Consider the following 21,370-nt stretch of genomic DNA (forward strand, 5'->3'; position numbering starts at 1 on the left):
ACAAGCCTCCATTGACAGCCTGATGTCAAAGACAATGAAGAGACCTAACCACAGTTGTCCTAGTGGTCCACAAAGCAGAAAAAAAAACAAGCCACAAAACAAAAAGAGGCAAAGTTTTTAGAGGAAAGAAGAGCCAAGAGAAGTTGCTGTCTGAAACCCAAAAGGGTTACAATGGTTTCAGTTCTTCCATTTACTATGTGGGTGCTCCACATAGTAGCAATGCTCAGGGTTTCCCGCCAAGCTGTAGCTCCAGACAATCTAAAGAACATGCAAGACAAACATTTCTTCCTCCAACCAACAGGACAGCTTGATGCTCAGAAACATCAGTCTTCCCACATGCAGGTGGCACACAATCAGCTTAGGTCTGTGTAAATATTCCAGCCAGCACAAAACAGTAAGCACAAAATAGAATGATCTCCCATGAATGATCTTGTAAGCTCCTGGCAAACAGGTCACCTCTTCAAAATACCACTGAATTAATTGCCCATGTGTTAAAAAGCAAGAGTAAAGCCACACATCTGGCATCACACAGGTCAACAAACCCAGCATGCTCATGCTGCTGTCTTAAGGAAAACACAGCAAGATTTTCAGACATTTCTATCCAAATAGGCTTATCTGGAAGCAAAGTACAGCTACATATAAAACTATAGGCAGCATTTCCTGCAACAAAGCTGAGCTCATTGCAACCAACTCGGACAAAAAGCTTTTGGGAAAGACAAATCAGCTTTAAAATTTACAGCTGCAGCAAAGTATCACTTGTATCATTACAATAAGCAAGGTATGCTATAGTAGGATAATCCATCATCTCCAGACAATAAGAGTTACCATAAGCACCAATGAAAAGAGCAGAAGTCAGATGAGCTCTTAGTACATTCTCGAGCACTTTGCTAGAGAAAGATTTCAGCAACTACGCAGCCTCGAGTCAAGAGGACACTACTGGCACTGACCTAAAGAACTCAGCTAAGCGCCACTGAGTCACAATAACACACAGCAGTCAAGCTGATGTCTCTGCCCAAACACACATCATTGCTAAAATTCACACCAAGGTTAACTAGTTCACCAGTTCACTCCAAGGAGTTTGCACCTTTGCAGAACTTGCTGAGACTCTGACCTACTCCAGGCCACAAAAGGCAATTGAAAAAATAAATACACCCAGGAAGACTTAGGTCCTAAGGAGAGAGGGGAAGGTTGTGCCTGTCTATCCACCCCCTGGAGAAAAAGGAAGAACCCCAGCAGCAACATTAAGAGCTCCAAGGACAGCCAAAGCTAGTGCTTCAGAGGAATCTGCTCCTGTCTGTTGGTGGCTGTGGTGTCATGCATGCAGTTGCACAGAGCCAAGACAAAGTTCAGCTGGCAGCAGCTCTATAAGCAGAGATGGCTTTCTGCTGGCTGGGAGGAAGCTGCTTGCATTTACGTACTTGATCACTTACTGCTAAATTTTTCAGTCCTACCTCAAACAAAACAGCAAAATGAGCTGCAGTCCCACATGGCTTTTCTCTTACAGCACTGGCTTTTCTAAGCAAACTAGATGAGAAAGTCCGTACATCAGCAACACAAGGTCTCTGCTGTGATCACTGAGCAGACAGTCCCAGAAGTTTAGGAGATCACCACACCATATGCAAAGGTCACTGCCACAAAGCAGACTCAGAATTAAAGGAGGGCCAAGGCTTTGCAATTAATTTTATAAACTGTTCACACTGAGATGTGTAAGTGCCAGGGGTACATACACACGTTACCTTCCAGCAGTTCTGCTGTAGGAGATGTCTGCTCCAGAATAGGGGCATGGCAGTTACCCAGGGTACAGAATCTTAAATAGTTTCAGCAAAATCTCTTGACATTCTCGCCCTGCAGAAACACTTGATCATTCAGCAATGCCAGACAAAGCAATACAAAACATATCTTTAAAATGCACAACTGCGGTGTACTCAAGCTAAGCTCCTTTTCCTTAGGCAGTTCTACTGCAGGGCTTTATGCTAAAGCCCTTCAAGAGACTAGGCACCATTTTCCCATTCCACATCCCATCAATTTGGAGACACGTGGGTAAAACACAGGAAGCAACCTCAGGATCCTCCAGGAGTTGTGCAGAGATAGAATCATAGGATGGCCTGGATTGAAACGGACCTCAAAGATCATCTTGTTTCAACCCCCCTGCCATGGGCAGGGTCACCAACCACTAGATCAGCACTGCCCAAGGCCATATCCAGCCTGGGTTAGATAGGATCTGTGGCTTTCTTAGAAGTGCAGAACTTTCTCCTGACACCCAAAATCTTGTCCTAACGAGACCTTTGGACACTACTCTTGCTTCTAGAGAAGTGCAAGCCTCAGTGTTGCAAAGGTGTCATGTTCCTGCACTGATATCAAGTACACCATCAACTCATAGCAAAATGAGCTTGTAAAACCAGTCTTCTTATTAACACCAAGGGGAGTTTAGGCCTGTTGTTACATAAGCGTTTTATTGCTACTGCATCACACTGAAACGGTTGCATTTGAGGAAATACCAGCAATCAAAAGCATCTGAGCTTCTATGAAAGTGTTGTTTTCAAGCACCACTCATGCTGGAGCGAGGAAAAAAGCTGTGTGTCAGTCAAGCTGTTTCTCCTGAGCTCTGCAGCTACAGCTCACCCTACTTCTGCTCATCAAGGATGGATTACCAAGATACCGCACCGCACCAGGAATGGGACCTGGTACTACTTGTGCTCAGGGAAGGCATTCCTTTGGGGTCTCTGAAGACTCTGGGTTTCTTTGGAGGACTATGCAAATAGTTTTGCTATGCAAATCCTGTGTTTAGGATGTTCAAGAAATATGCACTCTTCATATGAGTCTGCTGAACTTGCAGAGTTCAGAGAACTAAAAAGACTGAAGAACCTTCCAGTGAGACCACAATACTAAGTCTCTAACAGTGGAGGCGAAAGAAGAGAAAGGATAAATGCAAGAAGAGTGTCTTGAGAGGCTTTCTGATTCTTAATCCTCTTAAGAATTAGCAGCACAGCCTATTTTCTTTCCCACTTAACAGCCTCAGGAGTACAGTCTTAGAAGAGAACTAATCACAGAGAAGCTATTACATTTGGCATGCCTAAACATCTGAGGTCTACCTCCTTATGAAAGACAGCATTAAATTATTCAGTAACATACTTTTGGAAACACTAGAGGTAGCTGTGCAACTACAGGCAAAGCTGTTCTTGACTCAAGGCTACTAAAGCACTAATCTAAAGCACTAATGAAGCAAGACCCACAGAGAACTTGCTTTTGCACCCCTGTTTTAAGATCACATCAAGTTCCGTTTTCAAATCCCATGAAAAACAGCTTCAACATGTGGCAGAGCAATACTAGCCAGATGCTGCTTGTTTAGCCAGCCCTTTTGCCAGGAAAGTGTGTTGCAAGAGCATCCCATTCTCAACCTTTCTCCAGAGTTCCTGTAGTGCAAGTCTGGCAGGAAGGTCAAGCTTCTCAGCCTTTGAAACTTACCACAGAATCACTCAGTCTCTGCCCACAAATCATTAAGATAGGGCTCAGCTGGACGAAAGGTCAGAACCTGCAGCAAGTTATCTACCAGGCTTCTTTCTTTTCTCACTGATCTTCCTCCCAGATCCAGTTACCACTGAAACAAGTAAAAAGGCTTGTGAGCACAGGCACAGCAGAGGCAAGTCAGCCCGATCCAGCAACCACCAGCTACTTCCACAGGGCTGCTGCAGTCTGGTAGCAGTGCAGCATACAGTGACAGAGCACTGACAGTAAAAAAAACACTTTCTGTGCTTGTCTTTATTACTGGAGGGAAATGCAAATGATAGACAGTGAAAGCAGATGGCATTTTCAACATCATCTTCCCTTTCTCAGTGTTTTTCATTATATAATAAAGCAAATCATGATTACTTCCTTTTCAAAGGAGAGAAAATTGAGCAACAGAGTAAGTCAGTGTTTGACTATCACCCAGTGGTAGAAAGAAGCAGTAGAGAGCAGGCAGCAATCTTCAGTCCCAGTGCAGGAATCCCTACTAAATCTCACTAAATCACACTGCTGAAATAAACTCCCCTGAGCTCCTATCCAAGATGGAAAAAATTCTTATTGAAAATGTGAACAGAACAGCCTTTCCTTTGCAGTAGTTTACAGAAAAGTATTTTGTGCATTCACCAGAGTATTTTTCAATACAGGAAGAACACTGTATCATCCAGAAATACCAGGAAGCATCCATGAGCAACTACCGTATTCCAATATTTTCCCACCAAAGCCTTCCTCATCCACTATTACTAGGTGCTGCAGGGGCTCTTTCAGTCCACATCCACCCTCAGACACAGACCCCTCCCAAAACCTTCACCTGTTCTCCATAGTACACATGCTGAAGAGTATTCCTGCAGCTGGCCTTCTTCCCTCCCATGCCCCTCAGGAATGGCCACCTACACAGTGAACAGAAAACTTACAGGACCTGATAAACATGGAGGTAACATTCCAAGTGATCCACCTTAAACCCCCTAGAACCAGTCTTTGGTAACTTAGAAAAAAACAACTTTCATCCAACTACAAACAAAAAAAAAACAACACACAAGAATCCATAGATAATGATCAAATCAGATTCTGCATGTTGATTAGCTGTTAACCACAGTTTCCAATGTTGATTACATAAGCTGGAATTGAAAAAATCCAAGTGGAATAATTAGATTTCTAGGCATGTTCCAGATGTTGCTGCCTATACCACAGCACCATTGTATGCAATGAGAACATGCACTGTAATCACTCCTGAACAGTTGCCTTTCAAGTTTAAACACATGCAAGATATCCTTTTCAGTCGAAATCATACATGTTTAAATTCCATACATTGTAAACCCTTCAATGATAAGATAAACATACAGTTGCATTATGGGTGATTAATGTTGCCTGTTTAAGAAAACTCCAGTGTTGGGTTTGGAAATGCAGTGGATTTTGCTTGAGCAAATAACCATACAAAGATGCCTCACCGTATCCCTCAGACATTAGTATTATGCATGCCAACTCCAAAGCAAGAGCAGTCAAACCAAGGACAGACACAGCAAGCTGAACATTTTTCTGTGGCAATAGAGCAGTGCTAAGTGCACTTGTTAACAGGCTGTCTTCACTTTTCCTCTTCAGTCACACACTGCTTCAATCACATGCTTCCTTCATACCTCTAGAGTAGTTCAGGACTGTGACACTTTATTATGGATGGATGGTTAAACATGCTGAAGATTAAGTCTGCAAATAAACGGAGACCGGAAGGAGCCCAGGTAAAGATATCCATTGTGCTCATGTGCCTCGCTAACGTAAGGTACAGTCACTCCAGTGGGATCATGAAAGCTTCTTCTGTAGGATCCTGTCTCACTAAGTTCAACAACAAGGCTACGCTTGGGCACAAGCTTTGTCACAGTTTCCTGGCTCAGTAACTAGAAGACAAAAAAAAAAAAAAAAAAGGAAAGTTATCAAAAGACTCTGTTGTACACAATTGGAAGTCAGATATGCAACCAAACACCATTCCACACCTCTTCACTGAAGCAGCTAAGAACAAAAGCACACATTTTGAGTAAACAGTATTACACAGGCTTAAAGTGTGACAGCTCAAAAAAAATTTTTTAAAGATCAGAAATGCACTCTGACATTGGGCTGAACAAATGTCCTCACAGGAGGCAGCAGCTTCTTCTGGCACAGCTGATGCTAAGCTACAGACATGCTCTGCTACCCATAGCAGTTCTGTCGTTCATAGCTCTGTTAAGGCATCTGCACTGCACCAGCAAAGACAGCACAGCACAGATGAAAGTTCATTTAGCTGAACTGCCACTTCTATCCTAAATGCTGCCAGTTGATTTTAATTAGTTTTTTTTAGGGAAGCATCTTCAAGTCTTCATTTGTGTAAAAAGAACTATTCCATTTACTCAGTATCAGATATCCTTCACAGAATGTTATTATTGCTATTTCTTTAATCAAAAAATCATATTGAGTTAGAACAAAGTGCCACATAGCAGTATATGCAGCATACACATTGTCACCTAGGATGCCTAGGGAAGCCACTAGAATAGAGGAAATTGTCTAAAACCTCTCCAAACACTTGGTAATAAGTACTTCAGGCATAGAGGTGGAGTCTTCTTTCATATATCCAAATACAGATCCTGTACTGCTGCATGGCTAGGGCAGAGATAACTCTTCTTTCTTTCTTCTGAGATCAACATGGAAGGCAATTCAAAGAGATGTCTGTCTGCTACTCATTGAAACTAACATTTGCTTCTCTATACATGAATCACACAAACTGCTCCACATGAAGACAACCACAACAGTTTTAAACACAGCACTATTTATTTTAATCTTCCTGTGAATAGGAAGAAATAGAACAAACCAATTTTTTTTAGTCACTTCCATTCCCATACTAAAGGTCATTCTTTTTTTCTTACCTTAAATATCATCCTTTTAATCCATGGTTTTTCAGACAAAAAATCTAACATAGAAAATCCAGGATTGGGACGGGCAACTGGCATAGCTACCCAATATCCACCAGAGCTGCTTAATCTGATATTATCTGGAAGACCAGGCATATTCTCAACAAACATATCTGCTCCACCTTTCATCAGCCCAGACACATAATACCTGAAAGTTATAAATAATAGGATTATAATATCTTAAATCAAGCAGTCTAATTAATAAAGTATAAACAGGAATTTACTTAAAAATAATTTTTCCTTAGCTTGGCATAGGGAAATAAAGCATATACATTCTTCTTTGTCAGAAAAATTCAGCTTACTCTACTGTGCTCAAGGAGCCCATGATAGAAAGATTATGCAGTGCAGATACCTCCAATGGAAAGTCTTCTTTGATGTTGATAACTACACACACAGTCTAGGATTTCTTTTGTGATTCAGCTCAGTCAGTTAATTTTTAAGTGGACGGAATCAATAGTTTCAGTGAAGTCACACTCACCTTCTGATTCTAGCCATGGTTGTTTCCAACACCAGGACAAAGTCCTCTGCAGGAGAGAGCTGAACACCATTGGGAAACCTCAGTCCCACCATTAAGACTTTCACTTCTTTTGTTACTGTGTCATATTCAAGCAGGCTAAAAAGAGAGTATTATACATGTTTGTAAAGACAAATATTTACCCACTGTGATTTCATTTTTCATTTTTCACCTCCTTGCACATGCATTTCACCTAAGTTAAAGAGGATTAATAGCAAGGAAGCACTCGCTTACGAATACAGGAGAAATACGACTGCCAATCTCAAAAGGTCTATCCATCAAAGATTTAGTTAGAACATAATGCTAACACCCTCCCTTTTAAAAAGCACATTCCATCTGAGTCTTCTAAAAGGAGAAAAAAAAAAAAGCAATCTCATTTACTTTGCTGCAGGTCTCATCAGCATCATCCACATCTTCTTCCACCCTCTCTTAGGCAGTGCAGTGCTTGCACAGGTGGCTTATAACACAAAAAGCTTGGAGACCAAGAAAGTGTCCAAGTCCATTCCTACTGGTGAGCTTAAAGTAAGCTAAATGCCTTGGGGAAGGGATACTTGCCGCCCATCATCTGTGCCTTCCATAACCAGGAATAAGTAGTCTCTTCTTTGCCATTTGCTACTGGAGTCTGTGAAGTAGATTTTCCTGCCATCTCGGGTCACCGTAAGGTCATTCAGAAATGACAACTTCTGACCTTCAATTAGCGTTTTGGTTGACACAAGCATTTTTGTTTCACCTAGTTAGAAAAAAGACACACATATAAAGCCAGCTTTTATATGTCCTGCCTGGGCAGCAACTTCAATACTAACAGAAAATCAGCAAGCACTTCACTTTTTTCCATTCTTGCCTCTGTTAAGTAAGAAGGTTTTGGATTGCAATGGAATAACTCAACACAATGTAAATGAGAAGGAGAAAACACTCTTCAGAAAAGCTGAAACAGAATATTTTTTTCTTCTGATAGACAACAGACTTGCCACATTTCTGAAGTTCATATTAAACCAAGCATGAATGGAGGTCCCAGCATTGTAGAGTTCAAGCAAACCAATTACCACTCTCTTTCCCCATCAATCTGTAGGATTGAAGAAGAGTACTTTTTAAACATTAAAGCACTGGCAGGTTCACTGAACTGCTCTGGCACAGTTGGCACATCACCAGGTAAATTATTATGGCCAAGCCTCTAATACAACTGATGAAAATCTGTTGTAGTCATATTTGGGCATGGGGTTTGTTTTTCTTTATTGTTTTTTTGTTGTTTTTTTTTTTTTTGGCATGACTGAACTAATATGGCAGCTGTCTACCATCAATAAGGGAAACCTTGATTATTACACTTTCCCAAAGCCACACAGTCTAAACCCTTCCAATCGATCCAATATAGTATTTGTCCAAGCCTCCTTCCCCCTGCCCATAGCCAATCTGGAAACATAAACTGTAAAGAAAGGGAACCCTTCAAGAAAACAAACCATAGATTTCTCACAACACAGCTCTTGAAACTGAGATCTGGCTCAGGGACATACAGTGAAGGACACAAAGCAGCAGTGCCTGTCTCAGCAGGAACAAGCCACTTGATCTTCAGCCACACCAAGCTATGCCTTTCTTCACCTACTGTAGATTGGGGTTACAGAGAAGAGGTCTTCACTACCACATTATGAGATTAAGGCAGAAATAAAGGGATACTAACCACAGCAAAAACCTTATGTAATTGCAAGATTATTTTTCTATCTTTATGAAAATTAACAGCTGCACAGAGCTCATGAGTCCCAAGGCATCTATTCTGACAGTCGAAAACACAGCTTACCAGAAGATAAGCAACTGTTAACACTGATCTAGACAGACTCAGAGAAGTGATTGCTACAAGAAAATAAAGTTCTTGCATGTTTCATCCAGACAGCTCCAAACTGCTTTAAAGAAAAGACAGGCATTGCCTACAGTGTTTGGCAAAACCCCAAGCGAAGAGCAGATTTGTCAGTGGAAGAGAACTGCTGAATAGAGAAGTCATACCTGTGCCTGGATTAACTTCATAGAGTCCATAGTAAGCATCTGCCACAAAAAGGGTGTTATTTGGTCCCACTCTGATACCAAGTGGTCGTCCACAAGTTGGCTCATCTTCAGGAGTTCCTTAGGAAAAAATGTTTTAAATGGTTTTCCAAATACAAATAAACACAGGGCATTCATGCTAGCTGCATCAGATTGAACTACAGTTCAAGACATTAGTGCCAGTGCCGTTCATTAAAGAAACGGTTCTTACTTGTCTGAGTGGGAGTGGTACAGGTAGCTCCATGTTATGACCAGTCTAGAGATAAACTTAGCTAGTAAATAGCCTGACAAATGATAACAGCTGCCCCAACTGGGGGTGAATGTCAGAAAACTGGATTTAAATAAAGACTTTTTTCCTATGAAGAATCAGTCTTACTGTAGGCTTATTTTCATAATTAAGTGTACACACTCCTTGGAAGTATCTCTAACTGGAAAGAGCTAACGTTCTGATGAAAGAATAGTTTTCTTATGACTACAGACTTGTGTATTAGGAAGAAGAACACCATAAACATGAAACATTTGTGTCCACTTGAATCCTAAGGAACTGTGACATTTAGAACATCTCTAATTCGAGATGTTATCAAGACAGTCTGCTGGGGAAAGCAGTCAGCCCTTCTATCACCACTTTTCCACAGCCTCAGAAGGACACGAGTCTAGGGTCCTCACTACCTCTTTAGCCCCAAAGAAGCAGGACAGCACAATTTTGCCACCTTTCCCAAGAATATGATGCATGCAAGTCCAACCGAAAAGGTGATGTGCCGTATCCGTCCTCCCCTACATTCATGCCTGAACAGGAGCTCAAAGTCCAGCTTTGTATCAGCTGGCAGCAGACTATTTGCTGTCAGTGCCAAGGCTTCCCTACTTGTTAGGCAGCCAAAACAGATCAGAGCCCGGTCTTGTGAATAGCCATTTAAAATACCTAAAATGCTGAGCAACTTAGTGAGAGCTACGTAACACCAGCCTACAATCTCTGCTTAACCAGTGGCAAAATAAGGGTGCAGACATCAACAACTGGTAAATACTAATAAGCAATCCATTACCAGATGTACTCGCTCACTTCCAGAAAACTCATTCAGTGAAACAAATGAGCGGCTGTAGAAGATGTGTAGAGTTCAACAAGAAATAACTGCTACCACAATCCTCTAGTGCACTTAATGAGGAAGGGAAATTGGTACTACAAATGCAAGGTAAAATTCTATACAGCAGACAATATATTTATTTACAAAATCTCCAAGCAAGTTGATTTTACCTATTCACACATTATCTCAGAGTTCATTCACTAACACCTGCTTAGAGGTCTTCGGTTTTTACAGGGTGGCCCTTCACCTCACAATTTTGCTGACTTCACCTTCACATAAACACTATGTCAGGTTGCTGCCCTTTTCTTTTTTTCTTTTTTGGGTATATGCTATTTCTGGATGGGCCAACAGGAAAAGGAACGTTATTTGTGACACATGCAATGACCCCATCTTCCTGGGGTTAAGATGCAGGATTTTCTACAGGTCATCCATGCTGCAAGCCTTATCAGAGTCAGACCTTGTAGTTGTGGCATAGAAGAAACTAAATTCCCAAATTTGACTGCTAGGAGCAGTGTCCTTTGTTATCGGTAGCACCCATTCCCATTCTTTTAGCTCTTTGCTCTACTGTTCCTTCCAGTGCTTGTAGAATTATTTCCACTCATATTTCATTCATGCAGTAATATTTCTGTTACAGATGTCCACAGGGGAAGATACGCACTTGCATGAAAAATCCAGACAGAACACCAAGTTCATCCACACAAGTACCTGTTTTTGGGTGCTCAGAAATCACTTACCACAAGGACCATGGCCAATTCTGGCTACTGTCTGTACTTCCCCATCTTCAATTTTGATAATCTTTCCATCAGCTGTCCCAGTAAATAGCACATCTACAAAAATAACTGGTGTGATTAACTTGATCACAAAACTGAATATAAACAACACAAATTTCGCCATACATGCAGATTAAGCAGCAAATGAAAGATGACTAGACTAGTAGAGCCCATTGGTAGGACTTTTCTATCTTCAATTTATCTGAAATCTTACGTTTGCTAGTTTTACTTCTCAAAGGGGAAAAACAAAACTTCCTCCTGGTCACATTATTCATTTCACCCATAGCTCAGCTGTCACAAACGGGAAGGTTTCCTAAAGAATTTCTGTTGATTCTGACCAAACTAGGTAACAGAAAAGCGTGGCTTCAAGAAGTCACTTCAGCACGATATTAACAAAGACAGGCAACAAATCTGTAATCTGAAGAAGAATTTAGAATGCTTTGTTGCTGTGGATTTATATACATTTTTTTAATACTCTAATAATTCATGAGAAGATTTAGCAGGAGGAAAATAAAGGACAACTGCTAAGCAGCCTTTGTCAATGCTTACCGCCAATATTGACGATGGATTCTGGCCCAACCAGTTGATTCTCCCATAGTCGCTCAGCTTTCTGTAACTTGTTATTGGGCTCTAGCACACCCGTCAGGAGGGGTGGTTCCTTCAGACTGCGAAAACAGAACACAGAACTCATGACCCTTTGCACAAGTGTGCAAACACTCCTGAGCAACGAGTTGGATCCACCTTTTCCTAGTTTGCCAACTCCTGAAAGCTGACCTACGCTTCATATATAATGTATTTCTAAAGAGAAAACACAGCTGGCAAGCTGAAAAAGTAATTCTTGTTCATCAAAGATCAAAATTTTCTTGTTTTGCTGATCTGAAAAAAGACTGATCATGTATTCTTAAATTGTATCCATACAGCAACACATTCCATGCCCATCTTCCTTACAGAAAGGCACAGGATTCAGCACCACGACACAGCAGAATTATAGAATGGCCTGGATTGAAAAGGACCACAATGCTCATCCTGCTGTGTGCAGGGTTACCAACCAGCAGACCAGGCTGCCCAAAGCCACATCCAGCCTGGCCTTGAATGCATCCAGGGATGGGGCATCCACAACCTCCTTGGACAACCTGTTCCAGTATGTAATAGAATTATTCTTTTCTTACTCAGCTGAAGTAGCTGTTTTTACCAAACCATTTTTCCTGGAAAGACAGATGCATATTACAAAACAGAAAGACTTACAACAATATTGTATAACAATACACTAAGATCTGACTCCATATGGCATCTTCAATAAGGGAAATAAATAACTTTTAATAATTAACTAACATACTACTAGTGACAGAAAACATTCCAGCATTCAACGTGCATATTTTCTTACCATACTGAAAGATATATTCTTGTTCATAACTTGAATGCATTCCCATAGAGAAAGACCAACTCAAAGGACTAAGTTGCACATAAAGGGAATTGCACTGAAATCTAAAAACTATAAAATAGGGTCCAATTTTGCAAGCCTTTATTCACATAATAGCCTTATTTAAGTCAACTGAAGTTCTAGTCAAGTAAAGAAATATGGAGAAAGATACTAGTAAGATGTCTACACAGCTTCAAATCAAATACCACACTCCAGAGCACTGTGCTCCAAATTCAGCCCCAGCTGTGCTAATAAATGCAAATATGTTCCAGCCACACTCTTAGGTTCTTAAAAACACAAACATCAACCACTACAGTCTCCATGATTTCAAGTCATTAATGAAGCTGCATTCTTGCTCAAGGTGGTAAGCTCATTAGTTGCTCAGTCACAGGAGCACACTAAAGCTCCCAGGGCAAAGCTCTGGAAGAATTTTTAAATTTAAAAAACTCTTTACATGACCACAAGCAAATGCCTTCCACCTGCAGAATCTCTAAAGACATGGTTTGACTCCAAAATTTGCCATGATACACAGGATCCAGGACCTCCCCAGGACCAGCAACACTGCAACCACATTGTTCCTACAGTGAAAGTTGTGGAAATTTCTATGTATTTAGCAATTAGGGGTAAAAAAGTCAGCTGGATCTGCAAACTGTAAAAGCTACAGAACTGAAGAGAACAGGCACACAATAGAAATAATGTAAGAGAGAGATACACACTTTATCTGTTTGGTTACAGATAGCAAACTTTCTAATTTGAGTACTAGGTCCTGTCCACACAAGATTTACAGCAGAGTTGCTTTCGCAGTGCTAAGACAAGATAGTTTTCCATCCCTTTTTTCAAGTGATAGAGAGTTCTGGATTAAGATAACAGCAGATTCAGATAAGGAACTCACTTATTTGCCAAGAACTTTGGATGGTTATGTTTTCAAGTAGAAAATCCTCCCCAGGGTCAATATCTTGCAATACAGGCTCACACAGAAAGAATTTGGAATAAATCAGCTGTAAATGTTTCACGTGAAGTTTCAGATGTCACCTGCTTCCCCCCTGCCCTCTTAACCCTCCTTATTTCCACTGGCTTACCAGAGTAATATCTCTATGAACGCAAATTCTACATGTTCTTCCACTGAAGTCATTGCTTCAAAAAGCATCCATCTACTTCGGCTGTTTCAGAACACTTCAGAAACACCACATAGAATTATCCTTCGTATTGTACAGACCTAAACACACCTTAATTAGCTTTTTAGCTTCACTTCAAGAATCTAAAGCAATACAAGTCATTGATTTGGGCAAGAATGGTTGCCCTGGTGTGTCGAAAGGGACTTAAAGTAAGAGATGTAAGCATGCAGAATAGTGTTACGCCCTGGATGAGAAATAGACCAGAACAACATAATAGGAAAAGCTCTGTAGACAAATCCTACCAGGTTCCAGAATTGAGTTGCAACGTATTTCAGGGAATAGTTTGTTAAACTCAACACAGCAGAAAGCATTTTATTAAGATTTGCAAGCAAGCAGCTTAGGCCTAATAGCTTTTTGGCAAGCTTTGTAAGTACTACTCTACCACATCAACAGTTTCTTTAAACCCTAGAAATGTTCACAATGTTGTTCTTCCTTTTCATTACAGAATTATCAAGTTGAACCTAAATCTTCAACAAAGTTAGCTTTTTCACTTACTTCAGAATGCCAGAAGCACCAAATCACCTCACCACACTATCAGACTGTTTCACACACAATGCAGGTCATATCCTCTCGTGCAGCTGGCTCACTGTTAAATCCCATATTTGATATTAATTCAGACAGTTCAAGACACAAATCAAGTAAATGCATTTACTTCACAAGATGTGCATTTAAATATAACATCGCCATACGGTTCAGCTGGTACAAAGCACTGAATCAACGCAGTCAGGTTATCCATTCAGTTTATATCTTCATATGAATAGTGTCTCTTGTCAGAAATGGGTACAGCTTGTGTTCAACTGTTCTGCTTGGCCCCTAGTGAAAATGTAGTTCCTGTCTCCCTGAAGGCAAGAGCACACGTGAGCAAGCATAAGCTCTACTGACAGCGTGGACAGCAGAAAAAAAAAAAAACAAAAACATTTTTGAGATTAATGACGAAAGGAATTAATTCAGCTCCTTCACTGACAGTGCTGACAAAACTGCAAAGGTGCCTCAGATTGGGTACGCAAAGCAAGCCCTGGCAATGGGTAACAATGCAATCACTCCCCATTTTCCTAATCCAGTTGGAATCACTTTACACAGCTGCCTCATTCATAAAAAAAAATAGTACAACACATAGCAAAAGTCACAGTTCCATATATCTACTTTAAAACAAAGCAACAACATACCTTATAGGCTGGGGGTCTATAGGACAATCCAGTAGAACAGTTGCTCCGAGCAGGGGCACAGCCAGAGACGCAGCCAAAGTCAAGAAGGTAACACGGAACACCTTGCTGCTGTAAGCACTGTCAGAAACACACAAGAAATAGGATTAACAAGTGACGCTATTTTAGCATGTAATAATTAAGGAAATCCACAAACCTTAACAGCTCATTTCCTATACCAAAGGAGGCAGATATACTTTTACTCAATCACCTTCTCAAATACTTTAAAATCCCATTTTGGCCAGGTTAATAAAACAAAGGGGTATGTGTGCAGTCTCTGCACAATGGCACCACATGAGGCTATGAAAGTAGCATCACATACAGGTTTCACGCAAGTTACAGTTGACCAAAACCCAACACTTCGTTCTTTTAAATTGAATTAATGTTTTGGCAGCAGTTTCCTTCCCAGCTCTAAGTTAAACCTCCACCTTCCAGAATTTTTCAAGAAGCAGAAATCAGGCAGGTACTAATCGCAGATGAAAGAGTCCCAGCAACTAATACAACGAATACAAGATTAGAGGAGATTAATTGAATGCTTTCTTAACATAGTGAAGACTGGGTTGAAACTCAAGCCCCAAAATGCAGACGCAATTAAGCACCTCCTACTTACACAGAACAAACAGCAGAACCTGTTTGTTTTTTTTTTTCCACATGAAAAAAAACATACTTTCTTCTCAACAAGCTGATAAACCTCAATCAGGCGCTTGCAGAGGAAAGCACAGAGCCATGCCCAACAAATCCCAGCCCTGAACTAGAAAAGCAGCTACCAAACCTTAGCTACTCCCAAATGCTCACTGACACCCAGCCAGACTCCACTCAGTATCAGTTACACAGAGGCAAATGGCACCCAGTTGCCCTGCATCAATCCTGGACCTTTTCGCTGTGCTGTCCTTCACCAGCCTGCCATCCAAACAACAGGACAGAGAATTGCTGCCCAAAGCACAAACAGCACAACTGGGAAGTTAACAGCATGTACATGCAGTGCTGCTATCAGCCTTGAAGTAATCTTTGGGATTATCTGCTGGGAAAGGAAGGACACAGCCAGGCCTGGATCTGGTCACTGCTTGCACCAACAACAAACTGATGCTAAAATATTCATTGGCCATCACAGCTCCTTCCAGACAGCAGTCTCCTTTGGGCACACCAGCAGTGTTACAGCAATAAGCCTATCTCCAAGATGAGATCATGAAGCTGCTTCAAATAAGCTTTCTCATCTGCACTGACCGACCTCTTTGCAATTCCCAGGGGCTAGACCGCCCTTGTGATGAACCACCAGACCTCACCACTGTCTGCTGGAACAGCAGATGTCTTGAGAAAGCATCCCAGTCTTTTTCCCCTTGTCCTTGGAATGGAGAGAGTGACAGGGATATGAGGTGGTCTCTAAGTCTACACAAAGATTTCAGCCGCCAGCCTCACCGTTCCATAGTCCTTCAGAAAATGGTGGCTCAATACTTTAAAATTGAAAATGCTGTCAGCAGTCACAGAAGCACCTTTGTGACAGTTGAGAATAGCTCACACAAAAGGAAGCTGATAAAGGTGAATGAGGACTCATCTGCTAAGCCAACTTAATTAAAGCTCCCGAAAGCATAACTTAGGTAAAGGTCATATTTCTGAGCCTCAATCAAACTTGCAATGTATTGATAATAAAGGAAACAGGCAGAAAGAAGGAGGCAACATGCAAACCCCCACTCCAAGCCTGCAAACTGCAAGACCTACTTTAGATAATGCTGAAATACTAGAATTTAAATAAAAGCAAACGCACATCAACAAAATCAAACAATTCCCAATCCTCCAGCTGTAACAACACTGATTTAGTTGTCATTGAGAACTAAAACGAGATGCTGTCACACAGCTCTTAGAGACAGGCTGGCAAAAAGACACTAGAGGTCAGCACAGCCAGCTGTGGGGGCTGCCTCCTCTCCGCAGAGGAACGGCAGGAGTGGCAGCAGGGAGGGCAGCTGTCAGCAAGTTTCTGCACGGCTCCCATCTGAACACAGGCATCCTTCAGAAGTACTTCCACTGCTTCGTGCAGGACAGTCTCGAGAGAGTGGGATCCGTGGATATTCTGGATCGCTGACAGAGTCCTAGGAACACAACTGATGTGAGAGAAATTAGCAAGAGAGGTGGATGCTGGAAAGAGCAATTGAAAGGTGCTGATAGTCTCCCTTGTTAACGGGGGCTATGAGTTCAGTAATAAGCACCTCTTGCACCCTGGTGGCACAGAGGGACTGAGAGGAAAATCTGAGGGGTACTCAAATGGGAAAAGACATCAGTGATGGTGAACCAAAGCAGTGCCAGGCAAGAGTGGTTTAGGTTAGAAGAGACCTCGAAGATCGTGCTTTGGTGTAAGGCAAAGCAAACGCTGCTTTCTTACTGCTGCTACCGCCTGCAGCTACAGGCTTCCCTGCCAGTTTTGAATGGAATCGGTACACAGGGAGCCGTAAAGGAGATCTTCCTTAAGCGAACCTCAAACCAATGAAGTGTTTATAAGGCACACAGAGGCGTGCAATCACCTCTCTGAACCACTGCCAGCTCCAAACAAACTAACAGCATTACACAACAGCCAGTCACACCCACAGCAGGTCCGCGGAAGCCACAACGGGATAAGCGGCACTGCTCCACGAGTTGCACGCGAACCGCGTTTAAACAGCCCCAATACGTAAATAGATGGATGGTTAGACAGACGAACAAACCCCACCACGGGCACACACGGGGCTGCCCGAGCAGCACCGAGCACCCAGCGATGCCCCGGGCGGACAGCGGCGCCTTATCGGTACGCGGCCCGCAGCCCCGCGCCGGACGAGCCCCCCACCTGCCCTCCTTGGCCTCCTGCGCCGGGCCGTCCTCGGTGATGACCTGCGGGCGGAGCGGCCGGCGCTGCCGCAGCCCCTCGGCCTCATTCATCCTCCGCAGCTCCGGCCCCGGCCTCCGCCCGCCCCCCGCCCCGCCCAGCGGTGCGGCCGCGCCTGCGCGCTGCGTCGCGCTCCCTCGGTGGGCCTCCTGCCGTGCGCTGAAGGCTGCGGGACGGGGCTTTGCTCGGCCCCGCCGTGCCCGGGGGCCGCCTCCAGACGGCCGCTGAACCGCCGCGGTCCCGTCCTCAGGAGCGCGGAGCTCGGCGCATCCCCGCTGCCGCTCCGGGAAAGAGCCGCTCCATCCACCAGGTGGCAGCAGGGGGCTGCGCTGGGGCTGGCGTGAAACGGGCGGGGAGAGCTTGGTGTGGAGTGTAAAATTGGTTTTCTGGCTGCTGGGAGCGAAACCCCACACGTGAAGAGTCAAGACGCCTATAACACAAAGGTGCAGAAGTGGATGCTTCTTTTAATGAAAATCTGAATACAGAGATCACGGATTTCGGTCAATGACAATAAATGTAAAGTACGATAATTAAAACAACAACAACAAAAGGCTTAACGTTAATCTGTACAACAAGGAGATGCCTTTTTGTTTCCTAAAATTAAGAAAATCATGGTCTGGTCTCTCAGGTGGGAAAACCAAGATCAGGTTTCATGGGTAGATCTGAGTGTGAAAATGAGGTAAGAAGATGATGGACAGGCATGGCAAGGTTATATTACTACTGGATGCTGCCGCAACAGACCTAGAGGCTCTGTTCCCTAGCAGGCCTTGCCTCTCTTGTTGAATGTTTTCACTTGCCCTTTGTGTCAGACTGCAGCAGTCTAACTCTGAAACACTTCTGATGAGGTTACAAATGCAATCTAGCACATCACCCCCACATTAATTGTGGATGCACACAGGTCCATCAGTTTTGTTTTCCCAAATGAATCAACCATACACAAGAGTATCCCATGATCCCACTATGAAGTATTCCAAGTATAGTCACCTTTGCCACTGATGACTGCATCAGTGCATCAGTTCAAAAGGCAACGGGCCTGAAGTCTTTTGCTAGTGACATCTTTCTCCTAGTATTTCAGGAATCGAGGACCACAGTGCCAGTTCTGCAGGCTGAGCCCTTCCTCAAAGCAAAGTCCGGATGGGTGACGAAACAGCTGCACATGAAGCTGAAAGCACTGCTGCCAAATGTCACTGCTGGTGCTCACCACATCCAGGAAACAGCAAAATGTTCAGCTCAACTCAGACTAGCACTGGTAATGCAACCATTGCAATGAGAGATTACAGAAAAAAAGATGAGGGGAGGATTTCTAAGGCTGGAAAACTTAATGCACGTTCAACAGATGTGGAGATGTGGAACTGAGAGTCATGCTTAGTGGTGGTGATGGGCTGACAACTGGACATGATTATCTTAGTGATCTCTTCTGACTATGATGATTCTATGATTCCATGACAGTAGTACTATGACAGTTCCATGTACTCTCTATGAGCATCCAAAGGGGCCTCAGAGTATACGGATGCAGGTGGAGCAGTACACTTATCTCCCCTTTTCCCTCACCAGATGAACTGGATAACAGTGTCTCAGTGCACCAAAGCGCACAGCCAGTCCTTGTGAGGCAGTTCAGATGAATTAGATCAAATGTCAGTGAATACTGGACCTTCACGTGGAAATTTCAGGTCCAAAGGTCAAGGAAATTCTGTAATATAGAAAATGCTTTCTTAATTAAAAATGAAGTACATGATTTTGTTCAAAGACCACTTCTCTTTCTCCACCCTATATTTCAGACTGTGCGTGTGCAGACAGCCTGTCTAAACAAGGGAGTCTACTTTTTCTATCAGAAGCATTAACTACTGTCAGCTCTCCACTTGAAAATCACTTAAGGAAGAGGGGTTTTATTTCTGCAGTGCAACAGAGGATGTACATAGTGGCTGTCAGCTATGTCAAACTTTTTGATCCTCAACTTCCTACGAAGTCCACAGGATATATACTTAGCTTAGACAAAAATGGATTGCAGTCAGAAAGATGGGAACTGCAACAAAGTATTACCCCTGCTGCATTACCCAGACCTTGGAGACATTTAGATTTAAAAATACAACAACAAATGTACCTAACATACTCAAAAGGAACTCTGAGATCAGAGACAACAGGCCTGACTGAGAACACATCATACTGACAGTTGTCTTCCTCATTTGGTAGCAGAATCTCTGCTGGCCAAAAACTCACCACTCCTTGCTTTGGAAAGCATATGAAAGACAAAGACTATTGTTTCCTGTTATTCTGAAGTTGCTAGTCTGGAATACCACCATCATTTCCCAGAAAGCATCTGACAGGCACTTCCTTCTCCTTATGGATTGTGCAATCTGTGTGTACCAGCATGGCATGTGCTGGAAGATCAGCACAGCAGCCTATGGAAGGGACAGACATGACAGAGCACATCTTGAAATGACAAGCATTAAGACAACTTCTGATGAAAGAACCAACCTACCTTCAAATTGGGTGCCTGTTTTTGTTGATTGCCTGTCTGATTATAGATCATTTGGGAGTGGGCTAAAATAACCATTCATTGACTAGAAATCATACAACTCAGCAAGTCACAACAAACCTTCTAGCACATCTCTTTAGCTTCAAAACTCTCTTGAACACTTTGGGATTTTATTCCCCCATGCTCCTCTAACAGACAGCAAAGTAAATATGGTTTCCTTTTCATAATGACTTGAAGAAACAAAAGCAACTACAGAAATTACCATCACCAATGAGGAAGAGGAAAGTTGCTCTAAAATCGCAGTTGGTGAGATCTCAGTCTCTTAAAGGAGAATGAAAACAACTGGGACCAGTTCCCTCATACACAACTGCCAATGCACTGAAGATGTGCAGAGTTCAGAGACGGGCTTTGTGGCTCAGTTTTGTAACTGGAAGTTCTAATGCTGGGTTGTGTAGGCGTGTGACATGATGAAACACAGGCTCATGATCTCAGGGAAGTTCTGGAAATACAGTGGAAGGCACAAGTTATTATGAGGAAAGCCACAGGAATTATCAGAACATGAGATAAATATCTGATTAGCCATGTCCTTCTCATTTCCCTAATAACACATGTGAAATATCTACTAAAAAAAACAGCATTGCTGAAAAAGGCACCACAGTTGCAGTTAAAAACAACTACTTGAACTTGGATATCCAAGCTGAAGGAAAAATAGAAGGAATGTACTCCAAGGCTGCTCTTAAAAAAGTGAAAGTATAGTATAAAAACATTTCCTTGTATAAAACCATTGAAATGAGAAATATTAACATCTTCATCTTGTTTTACCTCGTATTATTTTCACCACAGCTAATGGAAACTGCCAATGGCTGTTCTACATCAGCCCTAGAAGCAGTGAAAAGGAGCTCCCTGACTGTGCAAGACAGCAGACGGCTCCTAGCTCTGAACAACTCAAAACACTTTGTGGAGAAGAAGTCCTATTTCTCTAGAAGGGAACAGAGTTTTGCAGAATACACCAAGAGAGAACCATGTTGTTTGCCTCGTCATTCAAGACCCTCCACATTTCCAGAGCAGAGATATTCCAAAGGCATCTGCTATGAGGAACTCTTCTCCTTTTTGTATTTCTGGTACGCATCCAGTATCTCTGTGACGACACTTGGATCGTCAAGTGTGGTGACATCTCCCATGTTACTTGATTGCTCAGTGACTACTTTCCTCAGCAGCCTCCTCATGATCTTCCCTGATCGGGTTTTAGGAAGGCGTTTCACCACCTGCAGAAAAGAGAAAGACACACCTGTATCAGAACTTGGATCCTGATGGAAATAACGTGGAAATCTAGCTGAACTATCCTAAGCCTGGCGCTATCTCATGGCTGCAGTTCCTGTGAGACTCCTAGGATCTACTCATTGAGCACAGTAGTTTGTGTC

The 21,370-nt window shown here is 42.6% G+C and overlaps 2 protein-coding genes across 2 annotated transcripts in view; both read right to left on the reverse strand.

Moving 5' to 3' along the window:
• Nucleotides 1-4,551: 4,551 nt before the first annotated feature.
• APMAP (adipocyte plasma membrane associated protein) lies at nucleotides 4,552-17,595 on the reverse strand. The gene is made up of 9 exons (XM_085219063.1): nucleotides 17,435-17,595; nucleotides 14,587-14,703; nucleotides 11,375-11,490; nucleotides 10,790-10,882; nucleotides 8,941-9,057; nucleotides 7,504-7,678; nucleotides 6,913-7,047; nucleotides 6,390-6,582; nucleotides 4,552-5,390 (listed from the first exon to the last, which is right to left on the reverse strand). The coding sequence occupies exons 1-9, from the start codon at nucleotides 17,524-17,526 to the stop codon at nucleotides 5,181-5,183; spliced, it is 1,248 nt and encodes a 415-aa protein (XP_085075189.1). The 5' UTR covers nucleotides 17,527-17,595; the 3' UTR covers nucleotides 4,552-5,180.
• Nucleotides 17,596-17,917: 322 nt separating this feature from the next.
• Nucleotides 17,918-21,370, reverse strand: part of ACSS1 (acyl-CoA synthetase short chain family member 1) — a 34,661-nt gene continuing 31,208 nt past the window's right edge. Inside the window, exon 14 of the mRNA XM_085219060.1 lies at nucleotides 17,918-21,214. Within this exon, the coding sequence (XP_085075186.1) occupies nucleotides 21,038-21,214 (177 nt within the window). The 3' untranslated portion in view covers nucleotides 17,918-21,037. The remainder of the gene's footprint in view (nucleotides 21,215-21,370) is intronic.

Source organism: Meleagris gallopavo, chromosome 2 (genome assembly GCF_905368555.1).
Source record: "Meleagris gallopavo chromosome 2, MGAL_WU_HG_1.1, whole genome shotgun sequence".
Lineage (NCBI taxonomy): Eukaryota > Metazoa > Chordata > Aves > Galliformes > Phasianidae > Meleagris > Meleagris gallopavo.